Raw genomic sequence first — 15,007 nt, forward strand, 5'->3', positions numbered from 1 at the left:
GGCTGCATTTGCATTATATATTTGTCATGTTGTTCTTTGCACTGTTGATGTTACATTTTAATGTTCATTGATGTATAGACATTAGGAACTTCTGATGAAGATGTATGTGAAACAGACTATCATCTAGGGAGTCTGTCAAGTTTTTTAAGATTCAAGTCTTCATTCAAGGTTTCTGATTTCTGGATGCCTTCAGTTTGAGATTATATGTAGTATTTCTTCACTTTCCACTGTGCCTCTGCATTTTTGTACCTTGCCCATTTTACATGGGTTTATTTTATTTGTTTGTTCTTGTGCCTGTGTCCCCACCTTTTCTTATATAAATTTGTCAGTCAACTAATAGAGAAATTATGAGCTATGAAGGCAAAAGAGGAACCAAACTTCTTTTGTGGAATGTCAGTTTCAGTTTGCCGTCACTTCTCTTTCTCACCTTAGGGAAGGAAGAGTGAATTAAAGACCAACTGCAATGTCAACTGAGCTCACCTGCTTCAAACCATGGGAGTAAAAGAGGAACCATGCAGTCTGAGATGTGGCATTCCCTCCTTTTCTAACTCTAAAGTAGAGCAGCAAGATTTTGTGTGCTTCTAGTTCCAGCTCATATCTATTATTTTAAAGAAAATCAAAATAGTCTACTGAGGATAAAGACGAAGTGGCGCAGTGGGGAAATGCTTGACTAACAAGCAGAAGGTTGCCAGTTTGAATCCCTGCTGCTACTATATCGGGCATCATCTCATACTGCCGTGGGAGGAGGCAATGGAACCCCTTTTGTATTCTACCAAACAACCACAGGGCTCTGTATGCACCAGGAGTCAAAATCGACTTGATGGCACACTTTACCTTTTACTAGCTAAGTGATTTATAACTAAACTAATTTTCATTGCTTAAGTTTTGCATGAGAAACTACAGTAGGGAAAAGGAAACACCACAAGCAGTTTGGACAGTAGACTTTATTAGAAACTTCTTCATTCTTCGGTAAATTCACATTAAAATATGCTGAAGGCAGCTCAGTCTATAAACATTCGACATCCTGCCATTATAACAACTTCCAGTTAAAAACTAGATAACTGATCAGGCAGAAAACTTTGAACATAGTAGGAAATGGGGGAAAAGGCAGTGTCTTTAAAAATAAGTTGATCCTGGCAAATTATTAATACATCTTAAGTAGTGTAGAGGATGACTAATGCCATCTTACTCTGGTGAGAAAACAATTAAATGTGTCACTCTCTACAGAGCTTGAACAAATAAGCAAAACACTCTGTCACATACACATTAAAAGGCAATGTAGTATTTGGAATTCATGAAGTACAAATAAAAAAATTGTTCAAAAATAAAAAGTGACATATTTGAGGAAAATCTTGGTCTTGACAATGCTTAACAAAAGCCAGTATGTAGCCTAATCAGCATGTTAAGCTAAAGAACATTGATTTGAGCAAATCTCATCCCACTGAAACAATAGGACAAAATCAGCTTAAATTTATGTATAGCAGCTTAATTGATTTATACTCAGTTGAATTAATTCCAAAAGAGAAAGATCAACTACCTTTATAATCAAGACACAGCTGTTCTATAAAATAATTTAAAATATGGCAAGTGGTGTACTGTATGTACCAAGAGCATGGAAGGCAGAGCACCTAAAAGTAAAGGCCACAATCTAGCAGTTCCAATGCAGCTCCAATTATCCACATGCACAAGGGTTTCCCATTCCCTTATACAATGCACATGAGAATCTGGTGTGCACTCTGGAGCATTTTTCTTCACAAGAAAGCCCCTAATATTCATGGCGCTTTAGATCACAGCTGATGGCTATGGAATTGAGATTACTTGGCATATCTACTAATTAAGATGTTTTTAAAAAGAGTCAAGATTCTGACTTTTGACAAATCCCAACAGTTGTATGTGAGTTTTTAATTAGCCATGCAGTAACCTGTACAAAAGAAAAGCCTTACATAAAGGCAACTTCTGTGGCTTAGACTTTCATTTGGTCAATATCCAATGCGAGACTGAGGCCAACATATACCACAACTTTGGATCGAACCTGTGAAGACAAGCTTTGGATTCTGCATAAACAAGGCTGCTAACAGTGTAGGCAACAATTATTTCACTGAAAGAACAAAAGCAATTTGAAGTGTTTTCACATTCCTTAGTAGTCTCCATAATGTTCTGCCATGGTTGATTAAAAAAAATGTAAAAAAATTAAACAACACTCAAACGATCCACCACGAAGATTTATATTCTGATGTAAACAATTTCTACCATTTAGAGGTCTAGAATTCGTCTTACTGATATTGTAAATAATTTTTCAGAGACTGAGGCAAAGGTAAAGTTTCTATATCATGCAGGCGTTCTCTGCCCAGAGCGAAGCGAATTGATCTTCGGCACAGGTCCATTAAAGGCAGGGGTTCCGCTGAAAATTAAACAGAAAACAACATTTTAACTTATTTTCCTTACATAATTGTGTGCATGCACTTTTTCAGGGCTAAAAGAGAGAAAAATTAGGAGGAGAAAACATTTCGTGTGCAGACATCTTCAAAGTAGACATGAGAGGCTGAAAGTGTCCAAACTAGAGTCCAAACTATAGAGTCCAAACTTATAGTCCAAACTATAACTTAAAAGTAGGATGGCAACGTTATGGGCTATTTGGCATATCACTTAACCACCACACATGAGCTTGGTATCATGTGCCTTTTCCCTTGAATGCTGCATATAGAAACTTCCAGTTTCAATGTGGTTTGTGATTCCCGCTCTCAGGCAACTTGCAAACCATAGTTTGCTGCATTTAGACAAAGCGGCAATCTATGGTTTGCTCCAAACCAGGATAAGAAGCGTCTAATCTTGGTGAATGAGGAAAGGGACTGTGTAAGCAAAGTTTGATCTCTAATGCCAAACCATGTGTAAGTAACTTCACTAACTTACTATGCATGATTGATCATATCTTCACTCAATATTTGTGCAAATATCACACTTATCAAAATGCAGTATTTGAATTTTTTTTAAAGGTCTAAAATCAGAAACTCGTTATGAGCTATTAGCTTTGCTATAAAGTTTTCATCTAGGGCTCCAGGTCCTTTTAGTAGATTTGTAACACAATATTTTTAGAAGCTCAATAAGTAGGTCCCTGACCTTTAAATGCCACATATTCTTCCTTTTAAAAGATTAGGAAAAGAAATTGAAGCATAATTGAACTTAAGGAAGCCTTTCCATACACTGCCGCTTTTCTTTCTGGGCACTGAAACAAACAGAAAGAAGCAATTTCCCCCTTTCCTCCCTGGTAATCAACAAATTTTGATCACTTCACTGGAAAGGCAGTTTTCATTAAACAGCCTTAAACACACACAGAGGAACTTTGACAGCTGAAATACACTGAGCAAAACACACAAATATACATCAGCTCTTGCCAGTATAGATGTGTGACAGACAGTTTAGCTTCAATGCCTGTTCTCTCATTACAAGAAAAAGCTCGAAGCTGCTAGAATTGTTAGATCCAATATTTTTATAGTACTTCCATAGATATGCAAAGGAACATTACAGAAAGTATAATTCTTCCTGCTTCCCGCAAGAGTTCAAGATCCGTAAGAAAGATTCTAGTGTTCTCAAAAGGGTAATTGTGAAGAGAATCTTCAGGAACATATTTGACAATATCGGAAACACACACAAAACCTATGGCCTCTAGCCAAAGTTCTGTGGTGGAATTGTACACAGACACACACACCACTTTAACACTGGAGTTTCTAGATCAGGAATATGTAGTGATTTGCTGATTATTGTGCCAGAAACACATTTAGGACTAAACAGCAACATAGAAACTAAGATTAAAGACTAAAGATTAAAGAGGTCAAAATTCCTGCTCAAATGTTAGGAAACTACTTCTCAAAAGTGTGTGTGTGAGAGTGAGAGAGAGAGAGAGAGAGAGAGTGAGTGAGTGTGTGTGTGTGTGTGTGTGAGAGAGAGAGCGCAATTTGCCAACAGCTCAGGAGATCCTTACAGAGCTGGTAACAAAAACAAAATACTGTATGAGCAAAAGTGTTCCACAACTAAAATGGCAGAAATAAGGCCAGCAAGTTCTTGCTGCAGCTGCAAACCATCAACCTTTAAAAAAAAATTTCTGAGCTGAAATTTTAAAATGTTTTCTTTTCCCTCCCACTTCAGTCTTCAGCACTTTTTGTTAAAGTGTTATACTGTTAGTGATAATTAGGTCCCAAAAGTTAACTAGAACATTGTTGGCAGTAGAACACCTTTAAAAAAAGAAAGAGAAATAGATAAAGCACTATTTCAATGTTCCATGGCCATAACACTGTTTTTAATGTGGCAAATATACTACGTACCAAGTTGCACACTTTCACAGAGGAATCTATTCATAAAAGGTTCCTTTAGAAACTTGTGCACAATATGTAAAGTGCAAATAAAGCTAGGTTAATGAATGTCTAACATTTCCCCAACACCCAGTGCCATTATCCGTCCTGTACACAGAGAAATAAATAAATAAGATGGCTCCCTGTCCCCAAATAGTTCACAATATAAAAAGAAACATAAGATAGACACCAGCAACAGTCACTGGAAGTACTGGGGGGGGGGTGAATAGGGCCAGTTACTCTCCCCCTGCTAAATAAAGAGAATCACCAAGGTAAAAGGTGCCTCTTTGCCCAGTTAGCAGGGGTAAGCAACCCTGTCTCACGGAGGAGGGTAGGGAAGCTCAACAATTATTATAAATTGAGACTTTTAAAAAGAGGAAATACACTGAAAACAGATTGTATATTGCATATAAATGGATGAGATACAGCGGTTTAAAAAAAGTTTTATTTTGTGCATTTAGAATATTTGCAGCCCTACTGAAATAGTTGGTGTGGTGTATACACCAGAATTATTTTGTTTTTGTTTTTAATAGAAGGTGATGGTTGAGTCAGATAAATGGCCTGAGAGTAGAGTGGCCACTTAACTTAAAACATCTAGATGCACTGATCTGCCATACAAGTTGACCAGACCTTGAATCTTGCTTCTGGAATTACCAGATTCAGATCCAACACATTACCATATTCTATACAGATAGAACAATAATGATCCTATGACAAAGGACTGCTGAGGTGTATAGAAAGGTCATTCACACAACCAAAGTGGAGAGGGTTGGGGGAAGGCAGGTTCCTACCTGCCTTCCCCCAGATGATCCAAGCCTCTTCTGGGCTCCTCCGCTCACGCACCCATATGGCAGCAGACTCCCAGAAGGGGAAGTCTTTCTGCACCCCACAATGCACTGTGTGGGCAGCAGAGAGGCAGCCCTGCACAATACAGCAGTGCGCCTCTCCCTGGTCACACTTTCCCCTCGACTCTCTTATAAATATGGCCCAGGAACAGCTCCCAGGAGCTCCAGAAGGGGCTCCGAGCACCCACACAATCTAAAGCTGTGGTAGGGTAGTGGGGGTTTCTGTCCTATCCCCACTAAGCATGGGTCCTAAAGCTGGGCTACCCATTTAGGCAGGCGCTGGGTAGGAGAGGTTCCCAGGAGTCCAGTACAGAGCAATAAGCCTCCTTAATGGGCTTAACCCTCTCCAATCCACAAAAGGCTGTTCCTGAGACTTATAAATTGTAATTTATAAAGTGATACTTATAAATTGGAATGTATGAGTCAGGGACTTATAATTTGTAACTCAGTTTCAATGACAGGAAAAACAGGATGAACAGACTTTATAAATTAGCATAGGTGAGAAGGCACAAATACAAGAAAGTCATGATCAAGTTGGTACAAGAATGTATCCTATATAATAAAAGGCTAAGTGAGTGGCCGTGGCTTTGGAACGTTGGGGATCTGCGTCCCTGCCTCCCTGGGCTGTTCTGGGCCTGCGCGAAGCGCAGGCCCAGAAGAGCCCAAGGGACACAGGACCTCAGACACCAGTGTCCCACAGCCACGGGTGGCCATTAGCCGGTGTGTGGCGGCGGGGGAAAGTGGCCGAGGCGGCGGCAGAGCCGCCGCCTCAGCCATGAGCTGCGGCACGGCGAGAGGAGGCCGAGGCAACCAGAAGCAGCTGCCCTGAAAAAGGCGAGGGCAATGGCGGCGGGGGAAGACCGAGACGGGGGAAGCTGGGCGAGGTGGCGGCGAAGCCGCCAACGAGGCCCCCGCCCGCTCACAGCCGTCGCCGCCGCCTGCTCACCCGCCCTCCCAGCTGCCCAAAATGAAGCTGGGCGAGGTGGCGGCGAAGCCGCCAACGAGGCTCCTACCCGCTCACAGCCGCCGCCGCCTGCTCACCCGCCCTCCCAGCTGCCCAAAATCACCTTCCCCGCTCCCCCCCAAAAAAGATTAAGGGCCAAAATGGCCCATGAGAAGGTCGCCGTCCCCACTTATCGTCCTCCCAGCTGTTGAAGACCACCTTACCCGCTCCAGCCCGAGGGAAAAGAGAGGAGCTCACGAGCAGAGCTCCTCTCTGTGCTAAGTCACTGCTCAAACTGCCGCTATGGACGCAAAGGACGCCTATTGCGTCCATTGCGACAGTATAGGCAGCAGCTTAACACAGAGAATAGCTCTGTTTCCGAGTTCCTCTCTTCTCCTTCGGGCTGGAGCGGGTAAGGTGGGCTCCGGCAGCTGGGTGCGCGGGAGGGCGATAGGCGGGGGCGGCCACCTTCTCATGGGCCATTTTGGCCGTTATTCATCCACCCCCCCCCCAAAAAAAAGTAAAAGCAAAATAAGGAAGAACAACAACAGAGAACAACAACAAAACAAAAAACAAAAAGAGAGAGGGGACAAGGGGGGGGGAAGAGATAGAAAGAGAGAGAGAGAGACAGAAAAGACGGGATAGAAAGCTAGCGCCCGTTATCATAACGGGCTTAAAAATACTAGTGTCTTATAATAACAGTTGAAGACTGTTTTTCAGCACTCATGTGTTTCACCATTCACATACCCTGTATTTATGTAAAGCTGCTCCTTCCCATTGGCTTTCAACAGATTCCAGAGGGGTGGAGGGTAGAGTTGTGCCTGACGATGGGTGAGGTGGGATGTGTCATGCTGCTGAAGCAGCATGTTGATGCTCAGGTATAGTCCAGTATTGTAAGTAGTTGGGACCATAAAACCTAGTCTGATCCTCATGCTAGTCCTCTTTTGAATTCAACAATTTCTACCATTTAGAGGTCTAGCCCCAATGGCAACCAGCTGTTCACTGCAGTGGGAATGTAGGTGGCTCAGAAGGTACGCTGGATGCCCACCAGAATTGCTTTCAGAGGGGAATTGTTCTTGTCTCATCCACACTGTTAAGCTTTTTCTGACCATTCTGATAGTTAGTAGCTCTTCTGAGTAGTCCCTTATCACAACAGGTTCTGAAAAACCAGCACAGTACCAGCACTGGTGAAGAACTAGAGGCACTATTATAGTGAAAGCAGGGAGGGGCATATCTTTATGGAGCAGCCTCTCACAGGTTTGGGAGTCTAGGAATGGACCCTTTTCTTCTCCTTCCCCCAATTTGCTTGTCTTGCCCACCAGAGCTATGAGGTTTGGGAAGTGGCAATGCAGGAAAACTTCCCTAAACACAGCCAACTGTGTGAAATGGCAGATGATGGCTTGATTATCTATAATGCTGTAACTTTTTAGTAGAAATAGAAAGCAAAAAACCCAAAATAAGTTGTATATGACTTAATATAAATATGATATGCAATGTAAATAAACTTGCTTTGCATATAAGTTTGATTAGTAAAGTTCTGGACTGAGTTTTAATCCATAATTTGTGGTCTGATCTTATTCAGTGTGTGTGTGTATGTGTGTGTGTGTGTGTGTGTGTGTGTGTGTGTGTGTGGGCGGTGGGGGGGAGGTTCAGGGGCAAATGATGATGAAGCTAGCTGAATCAGACGCTTTTTTATAGTTGACGCTACAATTAAGCGCCTCATTCTCCCCACCAACTCTACACCACACTGCTTGTATCTCTATTTTAAACAGAACAAAAAAAACCCAGAGACCTTTTGTTTATGCTCCTGTTGTGTTTACATTTTCCTTTCCCCTACTGAATCTGTTTAAAACAACACTAGCTTACCAGCTACATTCCTCTGTAATCCATTCACTGGTTTCAGTCTTTGGTCTTATAACACTGATAACTCAGCACTAGAATGGTTATGACCTGAATTCCATGCACAATCAGCTTCCATCTACAGAGCTCTCCCTACTTCTTTTATTTCATTTATACACAGACAGAGAGCTTTCTTTCTTTCTTAAGTTTCAAACCTTTTACACAGCCCTAAACAGTTTATTAAATACTAAATACATGGTATTTTATAATACTAGTGGCTTCTCTGAAAGCTTACTGTTGTAATAAGAGTTGTAAGCAGGATGGATAAAAATCAATTATTTTTTTAAAAAAACTAAAACAGATTTTAAAAATTTAAATTGGATTTTTAAAAATTTAAATCAGATTTTTAAAAAATAAAATGCTTTTTGGGGAAAGAAAAATCCTTCTATAGTTTTCTATGTAAGATACATTATAGTCCAACAGTTATTCATCATGAAATAAGGATTAGTTTTTATTATGTAGCATGAGGCTGTATATATGCAATGTTTAAATTTTTTGGTAAATGAATTCCTTTAATCCATTCACAATGTCATGCTCTTCCAGAGGTTTCTGTAAGATTATTTTGGGCAATTTTTGTATCTAGAAGAGGACCAAAAATGAAACCTTCATCTGGTTGTAAATATTAAGATTATACCAGCAAGAATGAGTCTTTATGTAAAATACCATGTTTTAAATCTAGTCTTACTGACTAGTGATTTAAATCGTGATTTAAATCGATTTGATTAAAATCAAATCCACCCTGGTTGTAAGCATGTGCTAACTTCCAAAAGGGGATACCACCCCAAACCAGTTTCATATGAAGATAGTAAAAGGGGCTTATTTTTGATGCATCACAACTGCAGCCCAAAGGCCAATAAGAGTAGTAGTTGCAACATCTTACAACAACTCCCATTAACTTTTCTCATCTCAGGCTACACCAGCTTGCAGAAGGCCTCTCATCTAAATGTGTTCCAACAGTAAAGGCAAAGTGTGCTGTCAAGTTAGTGTCAACTTCTGGCGCCCACAGAGCCCTGTGGTTTTCTTTTGGTAGAATACAGGAGGGGTTTGCCATTGCCTCCTCCTGCGTAGTATGAGATGATGCCTTTCAGCATCTTCCTATATCGCTACTGCCTGATATAGGTAACTGTGGGGATTTGAACTGGCAACCTCATGCTTCCTAGGCAAGTCATTTCCCGCTGTGCCATTAGGTGGCTTATCAGTCCAACAGTACTATTGCATATTCTCACCAAAAGTTGCATATTCAGTTCTGCAGACAGTACACTGCATGTTCGTTATCACTAACACAAGATTTGGAAGGAGTTGATTTGCTGGGGAAGATGCCAATGTTAATTTAATCACAGAAGCCCAAAGCTAGACAAAATCAGACAAACGACACAGGTTTACAACTCTGCTGAAGTAATTAAAGTGGTACTGTTATGAACAGTCTATAACATATCAGAACTAGAGGTATCAGACTCAGAAGTATGGTGAAATATAGGCCTGTGTCTGACTCCATTTTATATCAAGAAATGAAATGATACCTGAACTCTGGCACCCAGGTCAACTGCTCTGTAGAGCAGGAGGAATATCGCATCGTTGCTAAAATGGATATGCAGAGACATCAGGCTTTGGCCTGAGCTTTCATATGCAAAAAATGTGACTCACTATGTCTGTGGAAGGGTTTGCCCGACCTGTTGAGTTCCTCCTTCCATTGTCAGTGATGGCCCTGCAATGTCCAAGTGATTAGCTCAATTACTCTCTATAGAGGTTCCCCAGAGGCAAAATGCATACACAGTAAATGCCTGTAAATTTTAACTGTCACCTCACCAATGCTACAAATATCACACACACACACCTTTTCACGTATACTTTAAACATTCTCTTGTTTTCAATTACAAGAAAAACACTGGATAAAGGTACATATGTAATTGCTGTCTCACACAGAATATCCTGAATCCCCTTACTAATTCTTGACTTCTTAACACCTTTTCGACTGGCAAGGATGCAAATATGCAGATTTGCTGTGGGCAATGCTCCCCACTCCTCCCTTCCTGAGCGCGCAGTTTTACAGAAGATGAGTCAGAGATCTCTCTGGACTGGAAAATATCCTGAATAATTAAGACTTTGTTCAGAAGGTAGCAGCATGTTATCACCTTTTGGACATCCAGGAAAAGAGGAGATCTTGAATAGATTCTATTCAAGGATCAAAGAGAAAATCACTATAAGAATGAGGTTTTTTGAAACAGAGAGCTAGCATTCTTGTGCCTACAACAAGATCTGATCACACGCTTTCCCAGAGTTTGCTGCCCAGCCATGGGGCTAAGTAGGAACTCTGCCCATGCTCAGAGGCTGTGACTTCCACTGCGCAGTGAGAAGTCCAGGCTCCCCAGCCATGGAGCTCTGAGCAATGATCTGAAGCAACTGCACAACTCCTGTCTCCGCCAGCGCCTCGCTCCTTCAACTGAAGTGATTCTTCTCTCTCCAGCCTCGGATCCGGGGTAAATATGCTGCTTGGAATCCCCTCATCCCTGCCTCTTTCCCTGCTCCCTTCTCCTCCCCCCTTTCCCTCCACTAATCACCCCCAAACCATACCAGCCCGCAGCCTTCATCCCCCCCTTTCTTTTCTGCCTGTATCTGAAATGTATTAGGATCTAGGAAGAACTAAATGCTCACACACATATGTAGTTAGGCACACGGGTGAATATTGGTGCTGGTTAGGAAATACTGTTGCTGATATTAATAGAGTATTCTGCTTTGCTAGATTATGTTAGTTTTTATACTCAATAAAGCCCATTGAACCTCTTTGAGGACTGGTTCGACCTCCTTCCTTCTTTGCAATCCAGATCACACATGTTCACTAATATAAAAGAACAAGGTCACGTTGGTGACATTATGGTCCAGACCTATTTTATATACTGGCTAATGAGCATGTTTAGTATATAGATCAGGCCTGGTCTGTAACAGTATGCTGATTGAATCGATGGCGTATCATTTATGTGGCATACTTCTGAGGTGAAGTTTTTACAAAGTGTGTTACAATAAACAGGTATTTTAGGATGTAAGTTTGCTGATGTTAAAAATCTAACAAAATGACAAACCTTTAAGGGCACAATAATGTGTTCAACAGGAACATCCATCAACATAAATTTAAAATCCCATCAAATGTTCTCTCTCTGCCTACCCACAGATATCACATCTTTTAGCTAACAGTTCTAGAGAAGATCAAATCTTGCTGGCCAATGTATTACTTTATTTAAAAGAAAAATTTAGGTTATATGGTCCTATGGATTTCTAGTAATAAAGGTCCAGCTTCGCATTGCATTTCTATTTCCTCTTGTAACAAGGGCAGGACAGTAGAATCCAGAAAACATTAGCAGCAGAAGAGCATAAAAAACAGTTAAATCATCCAAAATTCTCATGGCTTGATCCAACTTCTTATAACCAGGAGAAAGCCAGTTTAATCCAAAATAAAACCTACAAACGGCAGCCATAGTGAATCCTAGACTATAAGCTCATATACACCCAGTGAAAGGCACATCTGTAAATGTTAAGTGGTGATTACCTATTTGCAGGTTTCATTTTTTTACTTACATGGAAAAAAGCTCTATGTAAAGCAGATTATGAGCAAAACACTCCTTAATATTCAGATATCTGAATGAAAGAATGAAACATGAGCTCTTGCTGAGTATGCTCTCTCTAACTCTTGCTCTTACTCTCTCTCGCTCTTCAAGCCAAACACTCTCTCCTCCAATCTCTTCCCACATGTGCAGCTGAAAGCTATTGTAGTGTCTTCTTCAAAAGACTAATGGGCAACAGATCCTGTTATCAGCTCAGGCTGATAGAACAGCCACTTTAGTGTCTCCAGAAGTTATGTTCCAATGCAGATAGAAGTGTACGTTATGACCCTGACTTTCTGCTGCACAATTATTCAAGTTTATTTTAATTGATTAAATGAGCTACTGCCTAATGCCAGCTTTTGCCACAATTAGATGTGTGGGGGGGGGGGAGGTCCACAGTGGCTGGCATCCAGACCAACAAAGTGTGGGTGCTACATGAAAAGCAACAATGCTACTGATGGGTTTGACTAAGTCAGTATTGACCATTGTGCGTGGGGTGAATTTCGGTGACTCCAATGAATTGAATTTCGATTCTCCACAAGCACTGTATCACCTGAAAACACATCCCTGAGGGCTGTATGATCCTAAGGGACATATGTTCAGGTGCACAGAATGCTTCAGAGGAAAGGGGAGGTCTTCAAAATTTGCCCTCCCCCATGCGAGTGCCAGTGCAGCTTCAATCAGGAACTCAGCAGCAGCACCTGAATGTATCACGGAGTGCCCATGCTGTGCTAGTCTGGGCCATGTTAGTCTGTCAGCCAGTATTTCTTCATGCCAATCCAGAATTCTAGAAGTGCTCCGATGTACACTGAGTGCCCTCAAACACTCCTTCTCCTTGACAAAGTTCTTTATGATATTTCGGTTAGCAAATTGGTAAGATGTGGCCTAGATGATTATCCCAGAGGTGGATTCACAATGGGTTGGAGTGCTGTCTCAATGATTTCTCATCAAACTGGAAGGAGGTTGCTGAAGGGTTCAGCCTTAATCCTGGCACTCTTCAATGTTTTTATCAATTATTTAGGTAGGAAGGAATCTTTATCAAATGCACAGATAAATACAAAAGAGGGAGGGATAAAGGCAGCAATTAAATTCAAAGTTGCACTGAAAATGGACTAAAATGAAATGAAATCCAATAGACACAAATACTAAGTTCTGCACTTGGTGTGTGGGCGATTAAATGCACAGGAGTAAAGTGGCGTATACCTGGCTTGGCAGTAGTATATGTGAAAAGGATCTCTGGATTTCATTCAATCACAAGTGGAACATGAGTCAGTTGATATGATGCAGCTGTAAAAAACATAATGCAATTTTAGGCTGCATTAACAGATCCATAGTTTCCAAGTAACGAGACTATTTCTGCACTAGTCAAACATCTTACTGTTTGTCTCTGCACTGCCTATTGACATGAGTTCACATTATTAATATATTCTCACCTTGATATATTATGTAATGTCTTTGCCAGCTATAAAGAAAGTTCATATTCAGCAGAATTAATATTTTCTGGCAATAAAATTAATGAAACCTGTTTGATGAGCCTTGATCCAATTTGATTCCTAAAGTAAATTCAATCACCTAATTCACTGAGCTTGTAGCATATTTATTGCTATAACAGCTAGCATTTTACCTGGCTGCTCATATTCAGCAAGGAAAGCTAACAACTTTTTTTCTATGGTGACAGGAATCTTCAGGATAAGAGAGGTCTGAAGTCTGAATATCATTGAAGCCTAGAAGTGTTGGCCTTGTTGTAGGTCATCCAGTTCAAACCCTGCTAACTGCAGGAAATCCAGATGTACAGCATCCACATGTGGCTGTCCAGCCTCTGATTCAAGATCTCCAGCTAGGCAAAGCCCATCTAGATAATTGGTTCCGTTGTTAAAATGGAACCAATTCATCTAGGAATTTTTCCTGTGCTATCAACCTTTCTGTAACTTAAACTCTTCAGATTTCTCCCTGGTGTGGCAGAAAACAAGACCTTGTCTTGTTCTGTGCGATAACCCTTCAGGTATTGGAAGAGTGCTAGAATGTCTTCCTCCGATCTTCTTTCTCCAGCCTAAACCTACAGTTTGTTCCATCTTTCCAAACAAGTTTCCAGACCCTTGATCATCTTTATGTTTTTTTCTTGGAACCAATTCAAATGTGTTTAGATCTAACTTCAAGTTTGGTGCTTAGAACTGGACACAGTACTCTAGATTGGAAGTGTTGGTGAAAAAGTAGGCTTAAGAGCATCTTTCAGTATATACACTATAACTGGTAGCAGTGACTTAACTGAACTTAGGCTGATTTCATGTTTCCCCCTAATAATCAAATTTAAAAACTGTCCACGTGGCCTCTGCTATCCTCCAACTTATAAGCTGCTTAGACAAATTCATGGAGGCCAGGAGACTATTCACACACACATGCAAGATCGGGCTAAAGGAGCCCATCCCAGTTTTGCACATGCATGTAAATGCGCCTGATCCCAGCGGCACCATGGTGGCAAACCCGCCTACGATGATTCCTTGCAAAACTGGGTCTTCTGCGCGCTCTCATAACCCCGTTGGAGCAATTGTGTGTCAGCCGCAGCTGCAGCTGGCAAACCTGAGAGGGGGATCCCCAAAATGCACCACACACTCACATGGTGTTATATTGAAGCTCCAGGGGGCAGGGCACTGGGCGGGAGATCTGCTCGCCCAGGGAGGTCATGAGGATCATCTGCAGGGAGGTAGGCACTTTCAGGCTTACTCCCTGCAAAATGGATAGCCCTTTCTCACTACACATCAGAAGGAGTTCCAGGTCTATCAGTGGCCACTGGCTACAGGCTACCTCCAAGTTCAGAGGCAGGATGCCTCCAAATACCACTAGCACGTGAGCAATGGCAGGAGAGGGAGCATGTCAGAAGTATCTTCCCAAGGCGGCTAGCCTACCTAATTCCCCCTCCCCTTAAACGAGGTCAACGGAGCGAGCACTTCGATAACCTTGTTTTCGAGATCATATGCTGCCACGGCATGCGATGACACAAGGGTAGACCCCCGACCGGGAGGCTACAAGCAGCCTCCCGGTGTCAGGGGTCCCCCCAGACCGGGCAGCCCCCAATCCCCACAGCTCCCACTGGCTCCGTGACAGAGCTGGTAGTCTTGTGGGTGGCCGATCTAGGGGTTTGGCTAAGCCCACTCTCACCTTGAAACTCCACCTGGCGCTTCACATGGCTCATTGGAAGTGCCTCATTGTCTGTATCAGTCTCTCAGAATTAACCCCCCAGTCACCAATTTTTTTAAAGCCTCCTCTTCCCTCTTTTTGCATTCTGTCTCTTCCTCTCCTGACTTAACCCAATTAAATACCCTTCTCTTTCCTGATGAATCATTTTTCTCTCTGTGGGAAGCAGGTCTGCAGACTGACTGG

General features: G+C 41.8%; 1 protein-coding gene across 6 annotated transcripts in view; it reads right to left on the reverse strand.

Moving 5' to 3' along the window:
* Positions 1-929: 929 nt before the first annotated feature.
* The window catches only part of SPSB4 (splA/ryanodine receptor domain and SOCS box containing 4), a 285,152-nt gene continuing 271,074 nt past the window's right edge, over positions 930-15,007 (reverse strand). For 5 of the 6 annotated variants that reach the window (XM_053304454.1, XM_053304453.1, XM_053304452.1 and 2 more), the window contains one exon: positions 930-2,401. In XM_053304454.1, coding sequence (XP_053160429.1) covers positions 2,274-2,401 — 128 coding nt within the window. In that variant the 3' untranslated portion in view covers positions 930-2,273. Of the gene's footprint in view, positions 2,402-12,832; positions 12,917-15,007 lie in introns of all 6 variants that reach the window. The other variant, XM_053304458.1, reaches the window with a different exon arrangement.

This window comes from Hemicordylus capensis, chromosome 3, assembly GCF_027244095.1.
Source record: "Hemicordylus capensis ecotype Gifberg chromosome 3, rHemCap1.1.pri, whole genome shotgun sequence".
Classification (NCBI taxonomy): Eukaryota; Metazoa; Chordata; class Lepidosauria; order Squamata; family Cordylidae; genus Hemicordylus; species Hemicordylus capensis.